This window comes from Acyrthosiphon pisum, chromosome A3, assembly GCF_005508785.2.
Source record: "Acyrthosiphon pisum isolate AL4f chromosome A3, pea_aphid_22Mar2018_4r6ur, whole genome shotgun sequence".
NCBI classification, from domain to species: domain Eukaryota; kingdom Metazoa; phylum Arthropoda; class Insecta; order Hemiptera; family Aphididae; genus Acyrthosiphon; species Acyrthosiphon pisum.
Genome location: NC_042496.1, coordinates 22,395,964 through 22,421,648, shown reverse-complemented (window position 1 = coordinate 22,421,648; position 25,685 = coordinate 22,395,964). Strand labels below are relative to the sequence as shown.

At 28.8% G+C, this 25,685-nt stretch overlaps 1 protein-coding gene across 2 annotated transcripts in view; it reads right to left on the bottom strand.

Moving 5' to 3' along the window:
* The window catches only part of LOC100161716 (tachykinin-like peptides receptor 99D), a 272,402-nt gene that overhangs the window by 10,638 nt on the left and 236,079 nt on the right, over positions 1 to 25,685 (bottom strand). Inside the window, exon 7 of one of the 2 annotated variants that reach the window (XM_029491303.1) lies at positions 2,448 to 2,540. In XM_029491303.1, the coding sequence (XP_029347163.1) occupies positions 2,448 to 2,540 (93 nt within the window). Of the gene's footprint in view, positions 1 to 2,397; positions 2,541 to 25,685 lie in introns of both variants that reach the window. The other variant, XM_029491304.1, reaches the window with a different exon arrangement.

Genomic DNA, 25,685 nt, shown 5'->3' with positions numbered 1-25,685 from the left:
GTGAATAAGTTACATACAAAAGAGAGCAGAATATTATTATTTATTATTATATCATATAAATATCACCACCAGAATGGAACGGGTTTCTTATTAATTTTGTTTGTTTTTTTTTTTTTCTATTGTCTTTTGCGTATGTAACTTATTTTTCTGAGATACGATGACGCGCAGGAAGACAAAGATTCGTGCAGCTAAATTGCGCCGCTAGAAAACGGGCAATATTGTCGAAAATGTCAAGTTGAGTCGCTAGTTTTTGTTACGCTATTGCGTCTTGACCACGGGATAACCTGCAGGGTGGAGAATATTTTGTAAATTCCACTCGGGTGTAATAAACATATCGTAAATCATTGTTTACTTTAATACATAAGTACCCACATAACTATTAAATCGGAACATTTATAATCACATAATTTTCGTTTAATAATACTGATTGTACCTTTAGCAAATCATAACGTATGTTATTTGAATATTCAGTAACGACTTTAGAACTATAAACATGTCTATCCGGATAATAAATCTTCAATATTGTACTTTTGGATTTTTATTTTGTCTTATCAATCGATTCGTTTGCCCTCGTTGTCATTTATGTTTCAATCATCTGATCATATTGACCTTTTTCTAGCCTATTAATTTGTTAAACATATTATATTAATTAATAATTTAAAAAATCATCTGAATTAGAATGTTATGGAAATAAATAAGATTGTAGAATATAAGTATTTTAAGAAATGTTAAATTACACATGTTTGTTAAGTAATTAATTTTTGTCCATGAAAATTGATGTGTAACATTATAATGTAAAATATAATATAATTGTATCTACATTATATTATTATTTATTGCTCAAGTTAAATATAAAACGGAAAACAATTGTATACGCGTCGTATTCAATTTGATCGCGATAGTTAAATGTTTATCACTTAAGCTTGCTCAAACTCAAAACGTATTTAAGTAGAAATAATTACAAAAAAGTTTTAATTAGAATAAAGATTTCCCGAAAGAAATAAAATTGTTATTGCATTACATTTATTATTATATATTCTTAAGCATCGTTTTTTATACTGTTACTACTTAATAAAAAATAAAAATATTAATAAAAAATAGAGAAAGTGTGTACACAAATAAATTTTCTTTGACATGAAAATATTAATTTACTTACCCTACAAATATGTAATTGATTGGTAAAAATAAGTCAGAAAAGTAAAAAGGTCGACCATCATATTTCTTCTTTCTTAGAATAAGTCTCAAAATAATACTAAAACAATTATTTAAGATGGCGTTTTTCTCGAATAGTCCAGTTATACATTTTTATTTTATTAACGTGATATCATAACGTTTTTCGAAGTTAGTCACGTTAAGCAAATGACAAACTAGAGTTTGAGCATAAAAGATGAATATAAAATTGTTGTCAAACGTGAACAAAGTTGGAGATTACTTATCAACAAAATATTTCTGTATTTGTAATCGTTTACTCTCTATTTTACAGTCAGTAACGTTTCAAAACTACCCGTGTTTGAAATTGAATAAGATTCATTTGATCTGCAGCATAATATTACACTCATAATTATAATATCATAAACGACAGAATTTTTACAACTTATAATTTTATGCGTGACAAAGTGTACGTGAACGTCATGAACAGCCAAGTATATTATAGCAAACAAAACAATAAATATAGAAGACCTGATATTTAAAAGTAGACGTCATGAGAAACTAGTCACAGAGATATTTAGTAATTCCATTTCACATTTACAGCACATTGCTTCAAATTAATAAATCGTCACGCGTAGAATATTCCCTGTACATAGGAATTCGAAGTGGGATTTATACCTGACTTCCCTGACGGCATAATTTTTCATCATCCTAACTCACTGCAGCCACCATTATTAGACGTGAAGCCACTCGCTCTCTATCTAATGTTAGAGACCTACGAGGGTTAGATTAGTTTAATGCCAGAGTCATTTCAGGGGAAATTCGGAGATTACGATAATATATATTTAGATTAGGTCGTGTTTTAATAGTATAATAACTGACGCTCAAAAAAATAGGCTCACACAATTGCACAAAACATATTATTCTGAAAGAGTCCATTCGATGTGCTCCCGTGATTTTTCCGATTTTGTGATATTATTACTATATTTACGGTTCGATATTTTAATTTCATTTTGATCCGTTTTAATAGCTAGTGTTCTAGTTGTTATAAAAAATGCGTTTTGAGTTTCAACATTGCGTTTTTTTTCTCGAAGCTCTTTTAAGTTTTTTTTTTTTTTTAATTTGTCGGGAGGGCCGTGGATCGGGTCAACAGTAGTAGTTATCGTTCATGCAGGTTAGGTATCTAACCAGAGTTATATATGCAGCGCACGCCGTAAAACGCATTGCGCCTTCCGGGATTTCTATTACCGTTGCGCACTATCCGATAGTGGGCGTCCGGGGATCCGCTATAGCTGTACCTGCTGGTGACAACTTCCCGTCGGATCAGGCTGCCGGTTCTCACATTGATGCACGGCACGAAAGAGAAGAACTGCTTGAATCCTTGGCGGAATCTGAAAAAAAATTCAAGAGATATTTACATAAAATACAATACTATAAATTATGATGGTGGTGGCGACAATCGAATGACAATATCGATGCTATAGTACGTCCATGAAAAACACGAGATAATAATTTATTATTTCATTTACAATACTACGTTGTGAAGATGAATGTGATGACAGTATAGTGCGAAGAGTATCATAATATTGTGAACTGCGAAATGTCGTAACGTGATTATGCCATCTAACACTAACACTCAACAGTATTACATCAAATCGTATTCGTGTGTTGTTATTATTCATATAACAATTGGTTATTTATTTGATCATTTAAATTCTAGGTGTTCGAAATTATGAACTTTTTTGATTTTTATCAGTACCCAAGTAAGTAGGTATCATATAAATAATAATAAAAATAAATAACAGTTTCGTTTAATATACTGGTTTTCGTGTACCTACGCTAGATTTTAATGACTACGGGAGATTATGTTAAATTCGTGGTACGATTTATTTATTACAAAAAATGAGTAAAAATGTAGTTTAAACATTTGAAACGGCTAACGAGTATATAAATATTTAAAAGGTACCCGAGGACTTCATACTGTTGACTGAAAATGTTATATTACAATAAATCAAAATGGTTACCAAAAAGTGGAAAAATGATTTTGTTTACATTTTAGACGCGACCCATTGCTATAAAGTAGTCCGTTATTTAATAACATAAGCAATAATATTCAAAATAAACAATTTTGGAAAAAAAATACATTTACATTACAAAATAAACATGCTATAAATATCCATGATGCAAATACTTTATATAAATCGATAGTAAAAACCGAGAAACGTAATAAAAATATATACCTACGTTTTTCTAATAGTAATGAGAATATTCGTAATGAGACAATTTACATTTGAATTGCGCTTTAGATCTTACGTTTGAATATGCGAATATTCGATTTGAATTTTCGTTAAAATTATTAAGGAAAAAGCTCTGTTTTTCGTTTGAATATTTTGTCGAATTCCAACTCAAAAAGTAAAAAAACATTTTAAAACATTGCCTTAAATAAGCATTTCAGGCTTAACCATAACCACGTCGACAAAATATTTAATAACAAACAAATCTCATGTAATGTCTGCATCAAAGTGAACTTGATGAATGTGTGGTAACGATTTGCATTTACCAGAATAGGTACATACAAGCATAGTAGTATTATATAGGTATGGTTTTTTTTTTAAATATATTTTATTCTAAAATAATGTTTATAAGAACCAAACGTTTCTGCAGTGTACGGTATTTGATAATACTTCTTTGCGTTCCTAACTCGTACATATTATTTTATTGGGTTAGGCAATCTGAAGTCGCAGAAAATTTTTTTATTTTCAACTCATAAAAAAAAATGTCCAATTTATATTTGACAGATTTTAACTATATAATATTATAAAGGTAGTAGTATTTTGTCTGCCAAATAGAAATTACAACTTTGAAATATGACTACGATGCATTAATCCTGCATTGCCTGCAGTGGGCAGACCCTAAATAATATAAACTATTGACCCGTAATATTCGTTACGTGTTCATTAAGATAATATGACGAAAATTACAAAACATAATCATAGGACAGAAGGATGACGGAACTAAAAATAATGCATAGAGAAACGCGTTGGGTTCTTTCTAGTAGTAGAAGAGCTATGAGATTCCGTTCACACTTCACAGTTAAATTTGTCAATATTTAATTTCACAATAAATTTTATCACGATGATATTGTACACACACTCCAAAAAATGACGTCACGAGATATAAATAAATGACGGTGATGAGTAAATTGTCTCACAATACACGAGACTCCCGTCTGTATAGCTATTTTAAGGTTGGTTGCAGGTGATTGTGGATTGTTACCAAAAACGTTGAATCCGTTAATAGTGTTAGATAGTTGGTACTATATAATATAAAGGTAATATTTCCGGGAGACTTAAGACAAGAGAATTATAAAATAATTCGACCGTGGCATAATAATATTTATGCTGGTAAGCATATTTAATACGAAAATAAATCTGTTTACGATGAGTATTTTTTTACAACGCGGAAGTCGTATTTGGGGCGTAACCCGTTCAATACACATACCATTTGCTCGAAAACGTTTAATATAAGGGTAGGTATAAGGCCTTGCGCGTTTCATATGTAAAGTTAAATCACAAAGTTTTTTTATGATATACTTAAGAAAATCTATTCAGGAAATATCAAAAATTCTGTACATTTTATATAATATTAATAATTTTTATATCCACATCGTTAAAAACTACAACTTTTAAAATATAACAGTCGTTAAATGTTTGCAGGATTATAAAGTAACCGATTGATGTGCATATATTGAAAGAGTTCTATATTATGTAGTTGACATTTTGAACATTTATCGAAGACTATAATAATTGTAATGATAACACTTGTTATATTTTCCACAATATTTGTTCTATAACAACACATAGCAACAATTTTTTGTAACCTTTAAAATATCTATGAAAAACAATTATAGTTACGGCCTAAAGGTTTTGTATTCATATTATTTATTTAATGCTCCTCCTTCCTCGATATATTTTATGGTATCTACTGTGTATTAATGAGTAAGTATAATATTATAATATAAGCAAATTATATCGTTAGATTAATATTTTTATTGTATTTATGGGACATGTTAAATTAAAGAAAATTCAATGTCAAAACTTTTAATTAAATTATATTTTTCTTTATTGAAAAAAAAATTATGTTTTTTTTATCTTGGTTAGGTAATTTGTTGGCTGATGTATTAATGAATAAATCATTGTATAACAAATATTGACACCAATGGTTAAAATTACATTTTAGAATAATGGTAATTAATTTATCGTTATAAAAAATTTATGTTTCACAGTTGAATACATTTAATGAAATTATATTAAACAAAAATACAAAAATCGATAAAGGTCCAAAGAAATTTAATATGTATTAAGTAAGTACGTTAAGCACACGTCAAAAATTAAAATATTCCGACAGTGGTCTTACTAAGGTCCAAACTTAAAGTTTCTGCTTCTAAACTTAATATGTACACTGTGGTGAAAATTAATTAAGCTGTTTCATCACGCGAATAGAAAAATATACTACGAACGTGATAGAATTATGGAATTTTTCAGTACAAAAGTATAAGACTTCGATTGAATAGCACACAAAATCTGTTGTTTGACGTTGATCTAAGCTAGACAAGTGTCGGGCATTCACGTTTTTATTTTATAGTTAGAAAAAAATTCGAACCCGTGTAATCCCTTATAATTTATTACTAAAACATTTAAACATACTGAAATATATTTTTGTTTTTAAATAAATATTATTTGAAAATTCAATACATTTCAATGACGATTTCAAATTAATTTTATTCCTTCGGTAGGAAATAACATAAGTATAATGTACCATGAATTGTTTGTATTCGTTTGTTTGTTTTTTGGATAATTATATATAGTTAAAACCAATAATAAATGTTTGTTGCCAACAATGAAAACATCACTTCAATTTAATTTTTTCGTTACTATCAGCTTTTATCAAATCTATACCCATTGTACCTTTCGATCCTACAACTCAAGAACTGTGCACGTATTGCGAAATCGTTGTCCGATAAAAAACCTGTCAGGACTTAGGCATACTTATGTCAAAAACCTGTGACTATATTTTTTGTTGCTATTAAATCACTCAAGATCCCACATATTAAAACCAAGAAAAACCCTTATACGTACATTTTTAGTTGTCTAAGATATGTGTTCACCTACTTATTCAGGTGGTTACAAAGGTCATTTGATGTCAGTTTCCATACTAATTAATAGTGAATTAAATGTTTTAGACATTTTTGTTCACTGATCTACCTACAGCACTTGATTCCATCTCACAGAGATATATTTTTATGTTAAAAACTTTGTCTTCCTACTTTTTCGAATCAGTAACAAATCAAACACTTGTTAAAGAAGTCTCTTGTAGTTTTATGGTTTTGTTGAATTTAAGTGATCAAAAGAATGACAATACAACTCAATTGTAATATGTGAATAGAGCTGCTTACTCTAGTATAATTTAAATTCTTTATAAAACCAGCAGTTTTATTAATGTTCAAAACTCGTATTTAAGAAAAACGTTTAAACATTTAAATTTTTGACGGCTGTTGAGCCAGTCGTACGTTTCGCAGCTTTAGTTTTACTGTACAGTTGAATAAATGACAATTAAAAAGCATTCCATCTATTTGTTTTCCGCAATTAACAAAGTTTTAAAAATAATATTAAAAACAATATTACACCAGAGGATAACGGAGTTTTTTCATTATCTACACAACACTTTGCACAATGTATAAACAACTATAGTGTGACAGCCGACGGGTTACAAAAGATTTAGTGACCATTAGTAATTATTATCAAAACTAGGTACCACATAAATGAACGTTCATTTGAAATGCAGTAGCCATTTATTTTTCTTTTAATCATGAATCTAGGATTTCTCTTGGGATTTATTTGTATTTTTAATCCGTAGAGGAACTGCCGTTACGAGCGACTCATATTGATACACCACAATAGTCACGACCCGAATAAAATATAACTTAGAACGTTTGTACCAAAATGTATACATTTTTCAAAGCTAAGAAAAATATGAGAGTGTTCACGTAATGTTTTCTGGTCGACGATAGTAAACAATAATTGTAATAGGAATTAATAAAATATAATATTCGAAGTATGGCGTCGTCATTCTGGTCTACATAATTCGTACTGCTGATAATATAATGAGATTCATATACATATGTAACACCAACTAATGAAATGTTTCATGTCAGTAGTATTGAACACGTTATACTAATCAGGCACGAATCCAGAGCAAAGATATTGGGGGGGGGGGGGGGACATTTTTTTACAACACAAATACAATTATAATAATATATTATGCATTATTCTTAATTCAAAAATGTTGTCATAATAGTAGGTATAGGTTACCAATGTGATAAATAAATTATTGATTATTTAATATATAAAGCGACAATGTGAAAAGAAGTTTAGATTTTGTTTATTTGTTACTTATTATATAATATTTATATTTATAAAAAAATATGTCTGGGCCCCTAGCCCCCACTGGAACCGTCCCCAATACTAATACGATGAGGTAGTATAGTTAAATAGTATAGGGACCAGGTACCTAGTTAGTTAAATACATAATACATGATGGTTAATTTTATTCATGATTTTTCACTATAAAATAATAATATTTTTAATGTACTGGAATTACAAATACAGTGTCATTATATTTTATAATGTTTATACAACAACTAAACTTTGTTATCTAAATATTTAAAGGAAATGGAAAAAGAATTTGAATTATCGAGAATATCGATTTATTTAATAGTTAGTAATCTTGCAGGGGTTTATAGTATCCATATTCTACGCGCATAACAATTCATCTGTTTAGAAATACGTTTTAAAAAAACAAAAATAAATAGATATTATTGAATTCAGAGATGTAATTTCAGTTGTTGAATAGGTCCCTCAAAAATAATAATAGGCTAAAATAAAATGCCAATAGGGCCAATATGTTGAACAAATGTTGATAAAACAAAATCGTAAGAAAAACTTAAAATGTCTCTAAATAGCGGAGAGAATTTTAGAAATTTTAAAAATTAATTTTTAGAAAATTCAAAAAAAAATATTTTGTAAAAAATTCAATCCTTTACAGCTATTCCATTTTTGAATTACAAAAATATGACCAAACTGATTTTTTTGGTTTTGCGTAAAAATATTCAAAAACCGCATAATTTAATAAACATTTTTTCGATTATTTTGAAAAGTTGTCATATTTTACTTTTCACCGCCAATAGTACAAACGCATGGTACAAAGATCCAATTTACTATACTACATATCACGCTCTCAATGTTTAAGTTTGAACCATTTTTACTGCTTCAAATTGTAATGAAAGCCAACAAAAATATTCACATTATTGTAAAAATCTTATACCTTATATTATCTATTATCTATGTTGTAGCACCAATACAATATTCGTTGCATCCTTCAGAATATTAAATGATACGATTTACAAGTACGAAAATAACAGATGACATTTTAAAGTAAGGAATATCATGTAAAACGTTCACTTTCACAAATAATTCATATGGTTCGATAGGTGGTGGTCAGCTCACAGATAATTATTTAATTCAAACCGTATAATTTGGTCAGTAAAAATGTAAGTCATCATACGTTACCCTGTAATACCGCAAAGAAAAATTCCTCATTCGCCCCTTATTGAATTCATTTTTTTTCAGACTTTGAAGTTTCTACGACTTTTCAAAACCAAAAACCAACGACACGTGTAATTTAACAAGCGTAAAAGCCACTTCGCACTCGAACATGAAATATTTACAATTAAATTCAAAGTCGTAAAAATTAAAGAAAACAAACATAATTAATTACAAAATATGCTTATTATTAGTTATTGTGACATTGACGAGTGTGTTTATTTGTTGAGAATTACTTTTCATTTTGCGTTGTTGAATGTTGATTATATATTTAATGTAACGTATTATATGCAGTCGACTATATTGGTTTACTTTATGAAACTCGTTTCATGTATTACACTCGAAGCCATGTTAAATTATTTCATCCAAAGTGTATACCCCGGAATTAATTGTTAGACAAATAATATTTTTATTACAGTTCCCAGTTAAGTAAAATAATAATAATACATTTATACGTGCTTACACTTTTTCTGTTGTAAAACGTATTTTAATTAATTCCAATTTAATGTATTTTAATATAATCCGTGACCTACCATTGAATGAGTCTGTTTTATTTATGTAGGTACCTTAAATCTATTTCACGACGGTTTTCATTCCGAGTCAAATGTTACATGTAAATCGAAAAACAAAAAAGGTAAAAGTATTTCAATCACATCATGGTTTTTAAAGCAGGAGCCATTACAAAAGCCATATAATTCAAACTACAAAAACATTTTTATAGATATTTTTAAAAAAAAATTCAAACATTGCAGGTGGAAATAATTAAAAAATTTTGGATAAAATAGAACACAATAATATGATGATGGATTTTGGTTAAGCTTAATCGTTTGCTCCGCTTCCACTTATTATTATTATATTATCTGCCAGTATAATTGATGTTAAAAAAAAAAAAACCATTTGCACGTGGTTTTCACTAGGGGAGCCCTTTAATTTATTGAAAACACGTATCCGGGTCGGTCTTTACAGAAATTAAAATGTACAATTAGTGGTTTTTGGCCATTGTCTTATTTCGAGTCGGCGGCGGCGGAGTCAATAGCAGTGAGCAATGATATTATACAACGTAGAGGACGACGACGACGACGACAACTACCTGAAAGTGTTGCTATATAGTATACATATATATTATATATACTAATGGATTATGATTATTATTATCATCGATGGTGCGCAGTCGGCCATTTAAAATCGCTTCTAGACTATATTATTCAGTTAGGGTTTTGATTTGGCGGCAGTCTATATTTATTCGAACCGTTGTCGAATAGATATTGCAATAATATTATTATACCCAGGTACATTGTAATATTATGAATCCCGTACAACAATTGATGCGATGGTCGACTGTCTGTCGCCTCGGAGAAACGCGTCCCTCACACCGTATCGGAGACGATGCAATTATACAGCTGGAGATGAGTTAAAACTCTTAACTACTTAATACGCTTAAAAACAAACTATACATTCGATATTCGATATTTATACTTTATCGTTGTTATTATTATTATAGAAGAGAAAAACCATACTTTGATAAAAAAAAAAAAAATATAAAATCCATATACGACGGGATGTCGTTTAAAAATCAATTGTAAACAGTGCGGTTCTACGGATAAACACAAAGTCGGGAAATCTATAATTATTGCGATATAAAATGTAAGAATTTCACGTGACGCGTTCGCGTTTCCAAAAGGACAATTTCGAAATATACCGACGGACAGACATCGGACGTACACGTGAAGCTGCGGCGCTGAAATTCGGTTTGAATGCGAATATAAATTCTTATTCTTACGACTGAATGAGACTGAATCTTTTGAAAAACGATCATTAATGCCGTCGTTCAATGGCATATATATTTTTATAGGTCGAATATGACGAATAGCACAAGATAAAATAGCGGTTACTGCAGATTCCTTTGTGCGAAAAAAAAATCCTACAAAACGATTTCATAGCCGAATAATATACTGATGAAGGCAATGTTTATAGAACACGGCATCATATTTTGCAGTCAGCACGTCGAGCGAGTGAAATCAAGTAAATATATGACGAAAACCCACGCCTTGTTTCTCTATGACGGCGGCAATCCGACATCGGTCAGGTGTATTGGAAAGACGATAAGGTTTTCGGTTTGTATCATATAGAAATAACAATATTCTGAAAAATGTATCGAACAGATCGGCATTAAATCCCGGCGAAAGAGTCTGAATTTTCTTTACGAAAACACACAATTTTTTTTAAATGAACATTTGAATCCATATAAATAGTTTCTAATTATTTCTATCTTATTTTAAGTCGGCCGGCTGTGAACTGAATAGATCCAGTAATTTTATTACGAACCGTGCGTTTTATTTGCATAAATACGCTTTGGAAATAATTTGGGATATTGTCAATTTTTTTTTTTAATTCCACTTAATTTACGTATAGGTATACATAATAAAAAATGCCAGTGATATATAATTTTATTAATTCTATCCGAGAACACCATTATTGTTGTTATACGTATTTTTTATCGCGAATTTCTATAAAATAAAACATCAAAGTACTTTTTTTTTGTGACCATATTATTACATCGTGTATGCGATAGGTATAGAGTCATTAGTTATCAAACATTTTTACATGTTGTGGACAAAAGAAACTGACATTTATCAACAATACTATTAATTGAGCAAGCTTTTTTTATGAATGCGGCACATGATTTTCACTTTGGCATAATAAATAAAGCAATTATTATAAGTTACAAGCTTACAACTATTAAATATTCAAATAAAATTTTTTTTTTGCACTTGTGCTATAATAAATGTGAATACCTATTGGATGAGTTGTGCTATATTTTCAAACCAAACTATTTCTCACACGCAGAATAATATTAAGAGTAAATAATTTCTGCATTGGCAATACACAAATATGGTATGGTAAATTATGAATTTGACTGAGAAGAAATCGCAGGATCCTACATTCAAATTTTTTATTATTCTTCAGCTCTGATCGATTCAAATAATATACAATTTTTTTTTAATAATGTATTTATTCATGTCCTCGTTTATACTTGAGCGCTTACTATACTTATTTATGTTTATCATACTCCTTCACATAATCACATATCTTATAAAATATATAACCTTTACAGCTTACATAAATATTTTAATAATAATTAAAGGAAATTCATAATTCGACTTTTACAATATTGACGTGAATTAGCCTTCTATTTTCGATAAATTGTAATTTCAATTTCAATCTCAATATTATTTTTAAGAAACGAAAATTAAATTTTTATCATAAGCTTTTAGCTCGATAAAAAAAAAAAAACAACACAGACTTTAAATTACAATACCATTCAATTCCCAATTCCCACGAACACGATTCCGATATTAGGTACTGTCGTGCACAGTTTTAGACGTAGATAATATATCAAAGCAAACGGTACAAGTTTATCGAATACGTCGAGCAAACAAACAAGCGATCATTGTCGTACATATAGTTACCTACCTAATGTGTCAGGATTTGCTGTGGAACGCAACTTGAAATTACCAGACGGAATAATATCAAAATAATATAATGTGTCCGCATATTGACCAATATACCCGAGAGTAGGATCCATAAATGTGGTTTTACGGTACAGTTTCTGAACGCAGACAACCAAACCCCAATAATGCGGAAAATATCCAATAACAATACGTCTAGATTTGGTCAGCCATTTTTCGTTCGTACACATTATTACACTGCACGGCTACGTGGGTATACAATATGATAAATGATACGGCATTTGACAATCGACATTTTGGAATATAAAACGGACCGGTGGAAACCTCTCTCAGGACCAAGTCTAGTATATGATGGTTGTTTGCCAAACTATAATAATAACTGCGTGTGTGCGATTTTATTTGCATATATATGTACGTCGTGCCGCGTCTCACCGTGTTTGTTTTCATATTTCGAATTTAATAAAATGTACCGTATAGGGTCCGAAAAATACGTAGGTTTTTGTTTAAAATGTAAAGACGAAATTTATTTCCAACTCCAATATCCGAATGTCTTATTGTTCGTACAACGTGTGTGTGTGTGTGTGTGTGTGTGTGTGTGTGTGTGCGTACACTTTTCGCGTCTTCGGCCTTGCATTTTCCAATGTATTTTCATCGTGTGCTAAGAGTAATGTAAATCAAGTGGCGTGCGCTCGGGGACGCAGGCCCGGGGCATGTTCGACGGTTTTATTTAAAAATATGTTTATAAAATATATTGATTCACATAATATTGTACTATAAACACATAATAATATATAAATTTATGTTTTTAATATCATATATATATATATATATATATATATATATAGTAAAATAAATAAAACTTAACTACTGCACTACATATCCGGTGTATACCCTTAAAAAAATGTCTCTTTTTATATTCCCATATGGTAATGTATATCAAGGCTTGTCCGAAATTTCTAGGGCTCGTAAACTCGTCATAAAAATATATATATTTTTAAAAATATCATGTTTGAAAAGTCGTTTGTCATCATGTCATTGTTTGCAACAAATTGTTAACCGGTCGGATTTTCTATAATATTATATGATGAATAAAATCAACATGCATTCTATTTACTAAAAATGACGCGGTCAGTTCAAATCAGACATCAAATACAGCCAAGGGGATGAAAATAAAATAAAACGATTTACTATTTGTTATTTGGTTAATAATTTTGCTTTTCGTTTATTTTTCGGGTGTTCTATTTGTAATCTGTGCTCAATATACAGCAGTGTACAATAATATAATGTGTATATATAGCAACGAGCTTCAAGTTCACGACCTTAATTATTTAACTTACCTATCTTATAAATATTCAGAGCACAAAAGTTAAAGTTTATGTGGTGTTGAATCTTGATCATCGATGGACAGTAGTATAATACGTAAATATTCTTATGGAGTAGTTATTTATTTATTGTTTTATATCGCGTTGTGATTGGATCACACTTGAATTATCTAAACGGTTGTCACTAATTGTAATAAGTACATCGAAATAAACTTATATTTTTTGTTCTTGTATCGGGTTTCCCTAATGTGCATTAGAGTCTCGTGTACTTATGTAGTATGTTGAACTGTATAATACGTTTAATATACATAAAGTAATTATCTTGTATATCATTTAGTTAAACGAACAAAAAAATAAATATTACCGCATTATTCTATTCTGTGATATTACGATTGTGCACGTTGATAATTAATAACATGCGAAAAACTACATAGACTAAACTATGATGTACTTATTGAATTGTTACAACATTTTTAATTTTACCTCATAACTTGAACACCTATACCTACAATGTGCATTAAGCGGTAACTTCACGGAGTAATGAAAAAAAAAAAATCTTTTGATTTATTTTATAGTGGGTTAGGTATACTATGTGTAATGCGTAAGTATTTTCTTTGATATTGCAATTTTACTCGATAACGGATATGTAAGGTTAAAATAATAAAAGTGAATCCACCGAAAGTTCAATTCAAGCGTGTATGTCAACTTTAATATAATATTATATTCAAACTACACTTTTGTTCGAGAAGGATTCTTAAAAAACGAGTTGCTTACAATCGCTCGGAATTTCGAATGGTATTTGCATGTGTATATTTGTAATGTTTCTTCACAATATAATTTATAACATGGTAAAGTGCCCGGGTATATGTTTATTGTGACTCAAACGTAAAACCCATTTTTTTTTTTTGTAAATAAAAGCATTTTGTAGAATTCGTATAATCGTTATCAAACGTAAACGGTTTGCGCAGAATATTTGACTTGCATTACCTCGGCACCGCGAAGAGTGACTATGGGGGCTTAGTGGAGCTGACACACACTCCGTTGTATATATGTCTTACGTGTAGGTATAATAATATTATTATTGCACGCCTCGTCCCACCACGGCCCTAATTCCTTAAGATGAGTCACGTATGACGCCATCAAATACTGCACGCAAACGTGAATGCCTGATGTGGATAAAAAGAAAAATAAGAAAGAAAACACTTGTAAGTAATAATAGTGAATTTGCCTCCCCACCTGGAGCAGCGTACCTACCTATGTGTATAATAATATTATATCATACAAGCAATAATATATAGGTAAGCGTGTGCGTATAAAACGTTATGAGCTTTCCCGTAGAAAATATAATAATAAGGTGTCGTTTTATATAATATACAAGGTGTAACAGAAATAACTGACATAAAAAAAAAAAATTGATGCTACTTAAACGTATGACAAAAATTGTTAAAATTATATGATTAGTAAATAGTTTTAAAAATATACCCGTGTTAACAAATTTCTAAACATAATATTTTTAAAAAATTTATTGCGTTCCAAATTAATTTAATCAGAGAAATATTGATATTTTTAGAAATTCTAACAAATAAGCTACTCGACTCAGATAAATGTTATTACCGTCAAAATCGTTCTTATAATCAGATTCACAAATTGGCTATTTTGAATTTAATCAAAACAATTTAAGTCAAATTTAAAATTTTTTATTTTCAGTACTAAAAAATGAAAATAATTTTTTTTTATGACACGTGAAGTGCAAGTGGCTATAAATTATTATAATATATATATATATAAAAAAAAAAATTAAAAACAATGATTAGAATAAATGTTATTCGGAAAGTCAGTTCTTTCTGTTACACCCTGTATACGTGTATGAAATATATAATAATACAATAATAATAATATGTACTATTGTGTAGTGTCGGAGTGTCAGCCACTCGTGGAGATCGTATACCGTGTAGGTTCTACAGTGCGCGATACGACCGCGATAGTATTGCGCACGATTTACATACATTATCATATACCTACCATGACGTTGTTCGAAAGCAGTATAATATCGTTTTACCCTCGTGGGGGCTTATATATTATTATGCGCGGTTGCATTTATTTTTCTTCATTTTTTCGATTAATATTTTTGTCATCCTAGTCGAAGAGATTCGCACGCACACTGCACTCGTGTTATGGCTGCAGCTTATTAGCCCGACGACTCAGATCGATTTTGCCGCCGCCGCACATATTAATAATATATAATATTATATGTAACTTACGTAATATATTATTACGGCGGCGGCGGCGGTCGGGTTCCGTCATTACGGGGTATTACACATATTTTAAACCTATACGTCAAGCCCTCTATAAATCCTCCGACACGCAATAATAATATATTATACCTAGGTACATACACGATACGTGTTTTACGGTAACATATTATAATAATAATAAATGCGAGCGAGTGTGTGTGTACAATATCCCTTTATTAGAAACCGGAGGAGACGAGCCCTTACTGTGCGATATAATCGCCCCAGACGTACATTTGGTTTCACGGGCTATTGCTTTCGTAAACATAATAATATTATTTTATCGAACCGATTTATTATCGAATGGCAAAAGTTTTGAGATGATACACACTAACTACCGTAACAGTTTTGAATTCCGACTGTTGAAATCGTATAATATTGCTCGCGTACATAATATTGTTATTAAGTTTATTCGTTATAACTTAAAATATTATTTAATATCAATTCGAGTTGTCGTAAACGTATTTTTAAAAAAAGGAGGCGGAGAGTAAAAACATAATACTTTAGAGACTTCGCTCAGCTATATAGGTACTCGTATTTTTATTTTATTACTATAGGTATTACTCGTAAGTTGTATGGTAGAACATTTGTTTGAAAGCAATAATAAACGATTACTGAAATCGTAATATGAGCGACATCGAATTTAAAAACGACGATGCTGGTCAACTCAAGACGTAAGAAGGTAATTTGTAAAATGTTAAACGGTCGTAAAAATAAATTACGAGTAAAAATTGTCCAAGTAAATCGATTTAGTAAGTACATTTTTATTGTAATAACAACAAGTTTTAAATAAACAAACTGTACAAAATATATTATTAAAAAAATCTAATAATAATATCGCCGTAAATTTGATAAATCTTAAATATGGCTTAAAATATTTGTATAATTATAAATATTTTCAAAACGAATGAATATGATTAAAAATAATAACTTAATTTTAAATTTAAAATAATTTCAAAAACAAAAATTTAAAATTGTTTTAATAATTTAACTGAAAAAAAAAATAATTATACTAAATTATAATATACAGCTGTAAAAAATGTTTACCATGTCAGATCTACGGGTATAATTAGGCGTTTTAACTTATCAAAATAATAATAATATCATCGTTACGAGCTACGAGACATCAGACAAATGGAACGTTGCCAATGCATAGGTGTAGCTAAATTGCCTGTCCAGGACGCCGTGTGATCATAATAATATTGCTAAAATGCACGAAAAAAAAACACGTCGCGTTGAGATACCACGGTTACGACAAAATTATTAACGGTCGCACGCGCGGGTATTTCTAAGTAAGTCGTCATTAAACGTTATATTATCATAATAATAATATATAAAGTTTTAATACGACCATTATGGGGATCATCACGGTCTAGGCGATAATGCCCAGGGTAATTTTATTATTATACCTAATCGCTATTTAATAATATAATTTCCTCAGTTTTTAGTTACCGTTTCATAAATCCGTGTTGCAATAGCACTGCACAGTTTCACGTAAATTATCGTTACAGCACGAGCGGTTCGTTGTAATATGTAATTCATTAAACTCGCGTTATTAAAAAACTCTGTTTTTTTGTGCGCGTTGCACTAATAGAAAATCCAACTTTATAATGATAAAAAAAAAAAACAAAATAAAAAAAACGTATCGGCTTCGAATTAATTGTCATTTACACGCCGTATATTTTGTAATAAAATGAACATTTTACACTGACATGGTTTAAACTTTATTGTCGTTGCATAATGTGTATGTACATAGTATACTATAAATATATATATATATATATATATATATATATATATATATATACCTGTTAGCGTTCGTTTATAGAAAATACAATTTTAAATTAATATTGTGATAGGGATCCTTTAATTTATCTACTCCATGATATATTTTTTTTTATTGCGGAGGTGAAAATAAATATTATAACGAATAGCTATAGTAAAGTCCCGTTCATGTTTGAATACGCATACCTTTACATTTTATTTAAATTCATTTTGATTTATGCGATGTGTAGCACTATGGTAAGACAAGTATTGATATTTAATATACATAATATTATATCGAGCTCGCACTTTAAATATACATATATTTAAAAATAGCATTTGAACCTAAAATATAGTTTAACTTACTGTTGGAGTATTAAATATTTAAACATGATGAATATTTCCGAGTTTTTTATGTACATTTTGATAGTTTTAATCTTACAATTCACGAGTCTATGGAGTTTACACTTGATTGGCCATGCTAAAGAATTATAGAAAAATTTGATATTGTGTATAGCTATTATACTTATTATGGTTTAACTCAATTCTTAAACTATTATATGAAAATAAAAACAATCATCACGCAGTTTATATAATTTGGCACGGCCCTTCATAATGTAGTCTTTTTAATTTTTTGGGTTTTTAAAAAACTAGGATTACCTATAGGTAGTATACTACCTTCACATATGTGTGTATATCTGGTTCTGAACACTTCGTTGCTCGTAAATAGTGCTAAATTTATCATATGATCTGAACTATGTTCTATTCGTTATTTAATATTCGGTGTAAATGAGTAATGGTGTTCCAAATTTAAAAAAAAATAATAGAAAAAAATGAAGTATTTAATTTTGATTTTCGGATAGTGACGAGTAACTATTTTACCTTGTGGGTAACCAATTTCCAGCAGAAATAAACGAATATACTGTAATGATTTTAATACACGTGGGTAAGAATTATAGCGAACAAAATATATAAAATAGACTTTAAAATTATATTCAATCATAAGCATAATAACAATTTTATTGTATTAACTAATGGCAACCATTTATATATAAAAAAAAAAAAAATACTAATTTTTACTACCTATCACTATTATAATCTGTAAATGCAATGGCAAAAAATAATTTCTTTTTTCATCTTAAATCTTAAAATCCTTGTGTACCTTTGTGAACACCTATCTAAAATTCGAATTCCGGAACATCCTTTCTTAGCAATCCATTATAATATGATGATACGAAAGTACTGTTAAAATGTCAAGTCCTTAGCTATCATAGTTTAGTCGGTCTGTCAGTCAGGACACGTTTGATTATATAATATTTTGGTATTTATAATTCATGTATATGGGAACATGGTATTTTATTGTTACAATTACGGTCACTATAATCTACATCGAAGAAAACTTGCGATATTTCACCGTTTAAAAATTTTAATAACACCGCTGACAGTGATTGATGAAAAATAGTTTATGCGTAGTATTAGTCAAAAATATAACACTGTTAAAGCATAAGAGAAATGTTGTTATCCAAAATCTTACAAAAGTTCGATAACATACGTACCAACTACAATGGAACAAAAATTTCTTAGAAGATTTAATTTTCACATTGAATGGGAGAAAATAGAATTTTTCAATATGTTTGAATGCATGTCAATATTATATGAAATTTGTTGTGACATATTTTTAACTACCTAATAGAAATACGTTCTAAGAAGGTCGATTGTATACTCGACCCGATAAAATAAAATAAACTTGACACTATTTGGTGAGTTCATCTTATTGTGGACATCTGTTAAAATATAATATTAAACACAAACCGATTTATTTTCGTATTGGAATTTTGAAACGATGATTCAGCGTTGTTTACATTACCGTCACGATTTATCGTTGATTTAATAAAATACTTTTTGGAGGATATTGAGAATTGCCTCCACGTAGGTCCTCTGCAGGGTAATGCTAAATGGACGAATGATTCTCAGAAATATTTTAGGTAAATATTTAATTAGATATGAGATGATCAAGGCCTTTTTTATGTATTCAAGCAGTTTCCATATCAAAGATTTTTACTTGAAAAAAATTGGGGTTGTGTTTACAATCGCTCAGTTTAATAGTAGACTTAGTTATCGAAAGCATAAAATATACAAATTAACATTGAAATCGGCTATATTTATGTCAAGTTTCCATGTCAGTTACCAAATAGGTATATTATAATTAGTGTTTAAAGTATGAAATATTTCACTACATGGTGAAATATTTCACAAAAACGTGAAACATTGAAATTTTTTTAACACAAATATAAATGATGGTTATTTATCAATTATTAATTATATATTTATATAGCCTAAGAGTTCTAGGTATAATCATCGACATTAATGAAATACCAGTGCTACGGTTGACATATTACTATATTAGGTCTTGTTTTCGACTATTTATAGCAAAATTTGGTTATTTTAATTATGTTAATTAAAATATACAAACTTTATGTCAAATATTAAAATTATATATTATTATGTTTATTATTGAATATTTATATATAGATATAAATATATAATGTAAATAATAAATATGAGATATTTAAATATATTAAACAAAACTATATTCTTATTAACACTTTGTTGCATGCCTGCATACCACATTCATATTTATAATTATATCCATAAGACATGCATATTAATTAGTAGAATGTATAATATGATAAATATTGATAAGTTTATAATGCTGTACTAATGTTCAGTGTTCTAAATTCTAATGTAAGATTTAAGTAGGTATACAATATACATGTGTAAGATTGTATACCTACTTGTATCATTTAAATATGAAAATATTTAAAAATATTGTATACCATTTTAAATGCATAATACCAAAGGTTAGGTATACATATAGGTACCATACAATTATGAAGGTATATAGTTAATGAAAATTATATGTAAATACAAAACTTATTTAAAAATTAAACAAAATTAATTAAAATACTGAAATATTTCATTTTTTTAAATTTCATGAAATTTTCAAACACTAATAATTAGTTTTATAATTATTATAATACAATACAGACAATTATATCCAATCATAATAACTATTTTATTACCAATGACAGGCATTATAATATATGACCAAAAAAATATTTAATTTTTCTGAGCCGAAACAAAATTCATGTGTAAACAAATATTTTTCCGAATTCTGTGATAAAAAGGAGCCTACGGGTCGTGTCCGGGAACGCAAAGAAAATGTGTATACAATTTGATGCTAATTTGTCAAAACTGTAGTTTTGTACGAAGAACAACTGATAGGCCTTTGATTTCATATAATATAAGGTAAATATGATAATTAACGTTTGTAGTAACATTTTTTTTTGTATATTTTTGAAAAAATATTAATATATTATTATAATAATTTATATTTATAATTTATAGTACTTTTGAGTTTAACCGAACTTAAAGTTTAAAAAACGTATATTTCTGTTTTAGTGTTTATTCATATCCGAGGATACCAAATTTACAAACTGGATTTATGTTAATATTTTAAAACTTGAATTATTAATTTCCATTAAATATTCAAATAATAATATCGTAAGTTTTAAAGTTCAGAAAGGAGTTGGTCAGATGTGAGAAGAGTATGCATAAATAGTTAGACAGCGTGTATGAGGACAAGCACGGTGAGGCACCCTACGTATAGTTTGTGTAATAATAATAATAATAATATATTAGGAACCAAGATAAATTATTGTTATTTACGAAAATTGTATTAAACGCATGAATAGTTTACGTAAGGGTTAATGGAAATTCAAGTTATAAACTTATATAATATTATTATAAGTTATTAACATAGAGGTACAACTATTGACAACTTTGTAGTTACGGTTGATTTTCAAAGATAATTAGAGACTTTCGAAGATTTTATACCTACCTGCAGAGCTTTGCAGATGTTGTCCAGGACAATTAATAATTACAAAATATTGTTTAACGATATTTAGTATAATTGGTGAGTACTGGTTACGACAATGAAGTTAAAATAATTATGACGCTAAAATGTAAATGTAGTGAAAACTTAGATGATTATTATTTTTTCGTTATCTATTCAGCGAGAACTGAGAACTTGAAGATGCAAGAAAATAAGAAATAAATTAGAAATAAACTAAATTATTTATAGTAATTCATAAACATTATCTTACAAAAAGTTTGCTAAGCATCCAACCTAATTTAAATTGCGTATTATAATATAATATTATGTCATAAAACCACGTTACATAATATAATATAATCTAAAAGGATGATCTTCGTTTGATTGTAATTCAATTGTTATTTCCTATGTGCAGAACGATTGAAAAGCAAATTATTTCAAGTACTATTAATTAATAATCTTTTTAAATTAATAATGATATTTTAATTAATACAAAAATGCTTTCAGCGGATTATTCATTATATTTTCAATAATTCATCAACTATTCATACACCGACATCTTAAATGTTTGCTTTATTATTTTATGTGCACGTCACACATTTATAAGACGGTTTTTCGATTTGTAACAATTGAACACTATATAATGTTAAATTTGAAAATGTCGTTGTTTTAGTTTTAATGCTTTATATTATAACAATAGTGTCTCGTCTATCAAAAGATATCGTTTTTGTTTTAGGTTTTAAATTTTAACCATCAAATAAAAATGTACATCACAAGTTGTTTTAAAAATCTCTATGATAATTTAAAAGTAAAAACTTGGTTTTAGTTTTGTTTCAATTGGTACCTATACAACTCGTTACGATGAACGTTCATTACGTTATTGAGTATAAAACTTAAACGATGACTATAGCTGTTTCTCAATCTATCTATACTCAAAATTTGTCAATTTAAAAATGAATTATCTTATTTTTCTCCGATAAATTAATTGTTTACATCATTTTTTAAGCGCATACATTAAAGTATATCAAAGAATTTTCGCGGTTTTTTTTTAAAAGTACCAACAATTTTGGCATAGCTATTAGAGTCTGTTTTAAAGCATTCGAGTATTTACAAACGATGACAAATAATAAAAATAATAATGTAACGGATGAGATTTGAATTTATTTTTCATGCAATCAAATCGAGAGCCAATTTCTAGTAGTTTATAATTAACAGTGATTCTTATGTGTACGTTTTTAATTTTGTCGAAGACTGCATAATGTAATAATATTTATAGTTACTATAGCGTATAAACCATAAAGGGCTAATTGAGTACCCACCTACCAATTTATTATTATAATGCATAATTAAAATTAGTGCGTTGTACTTGGAAGTTATAATATTTTCTATTTCAAGTAGATTGCACATAATATTTTACTAAATTTAATAATAAATCAAAATAACACGATAAATGCGAGCATCCAAAAAGTAATTAGCATTGTATATATAATTATTATTTATTTATTATCCTTTTTTTTGTGATATTTCATACTCCACAATATTATAAATCTAATAATGTTAACTTCATGACTTAAAAATACTGACCACAGCAGAAACACAGTTTATATGTATTGTAAATAAAATTATAATGCTCTTGCTATTTTATTTTCTTTGGGGAGCAATGAATGTATTGATCTTACAATGATGTGTCTTTTGTTTCTTATTGTTTTTTATATATCTATACACGATTTATAGTAGAAAAAATGCTTTGGTTTCAAACTTCAATATCTTTTCTGGTAGAGAGGTTAATCTTGTTGGTACTTTCGGTAGGTTAACATTTCCAGTACTGTTCAAAATAATCAGGAAAAATAAAGATATAATTTATAACGATTTTTATGCAAGAATTTTTAGTTCTAGTTTTGACAAAATGTATAAATTGTTCATTTTTTACAGCTTAAGCTTGAAAAAATTATATATGGTTCCTCATAAGTACCTAAAAAAATATATGAAACATTTTTAATTTAAATTTGTGCAAAATTAGATATTTAAACAAAGATCAATGGTTTCAGTTAAATTGTTGTACTCGAAAATATTTTTGAAACTTTTTGAAGGATATTTAATACTTTTACCTTTATTATATTTTATATACACAATGAATTTTTCAAAACATGTATATTAATTTTAAGGGATGGCCTATTTATACTACGAATCTATTCACGACGTTCTTCAGTAAGTCGGTATTGAGTTAAAAGTTGGCTATAACAACAACTTATTTAGATACAATATATACTATATACGTACTATTAAATTATTTAACATTATAGCTAATTATAAAACCAATACAATGCTTTCGATAAAAAATTTATTCAACCAAACGTTTTACTAGTAGTGAAATAAATGATCATAGAAGAAATATAAACATATATATATCTGGGGCTTGGGTCAAAAAGGGCCAATGTCACTTTTTGGCGAAAATGAGTTATATTGCTAATCTCATAAAACTTTATACGCTTTTTCTAGTGGTAAGAGCCAAGAGGGCGTATCTCAATAATCATTAGTGCGAGATATGAGAAGGCCAATGTCATGAAAATTACAAAATCTATGGAGCCAATGTTCACATTGGCCCCATGAAAATGACAAAACTTATGGGGCCAATGTCAATAGAAAACCTTCTATATTTCACTAAAAAATTCACACTATACACTAAAATGTAGGGTAAACTATATTTATATCCATCACAAAAACAAAAACATGAACAATAAAAAAAAAAATTGCTATGAATTTTCAAAAAAAAAAAGGAGGCTTTATTCTTGATTACTACAAAGTGACTAAAATTGAGATTGGCCCTTTTCGACCCAAGCCCCAGATATATATATATATATATATATCATAAAATATATTTAGTAAAGGTCCCCCCCACGCATTGCAGTGGTGGCGGTAAATTCCTATTGTTTTGGTGGTTGCAATGTGTGGGGACTTTAATGAAGTTTGACGGACCGTCTTCACTCGGAATCGTTTTTTGTGCGAAATGATTTATCATTAAATTCATATTTTATAGTTAACGCATTCATTACAGTCATTTACTCCTCAATGACGAGGTACATTGGACGCCAACTTGTCCGGCGCTTTCGGTACCAGTTCTAGGGGGGGAGGGGGACGCTAATCATAGAGGGGCGCAAATTTTAAATTTTAAACTCATACATTTTTATTTTAAATTCATAATTTTTTATTACATTTTAATTGATACACACATTTTTTGTTGGTAACTTTTAGGGGCTGTGTTGTGCCACGGGTCACATAATTTGTAGATCCGGCACTGGGCGCTATACTGTCACCTACTTTTCCAATTTTTTTTTATACAAATTTAAAATTTGGACGCAATTATTGTTAATGTATTTTAATGTTGAAATGAAGAGATGGTATTATATTATAAACTAATATACGCAATATTTAATATATTTGTCAGTGAGAGATTCAATAGGATGAAAAGATATACCCAAAGTTTAATTATACCTGTTATAAGATGTTCCAAAACTTTACAAGCTCAGTAAGCGGTCGTGCGGTGAAATGTTCAAACATTGTTTGTATAGGCGTTACTTAACGGTGGGATAGAAGTTAATAAAATATACGACGCTTGACGCACAAACACAATATAGAATGAATCACGAACATATTATTAGGTGGTCTAAAATCTGTGCATTCCTAACACTGATACGACCGGCAGGGACGGGGCCTGAGGGCCCAGGCCTCCTTCTCCCAGACATATATTTTTTTAAATATAAATGTTATATTTTAAATAACAAATAACCAAAATCTAAACTTCTTTTCACATTGTCACTTTATATAATATTAAATAATCAATAATTTATTTATCACATTGATTACCCATACCTACTGTCATGACAACATTTTTAGTAAAGTATAATATTTTATTATAATTGTATTTGTGTTTTAAAAAAATTGTTGGCGCCCCCCCCCCCCCAGATCTGTGCTCTGGATCCTTGCCTGACGACCGGTAGGTATACTGTTATGTATATTTGTCATTTGACATCATCGTGTGTTGTGACAGACTTTTCTCATGCATATTGCTCACTCGAATATAAGGAATATTATAATGTCCAATTATCCGAAGACAAAAATATATAGTTTACTAA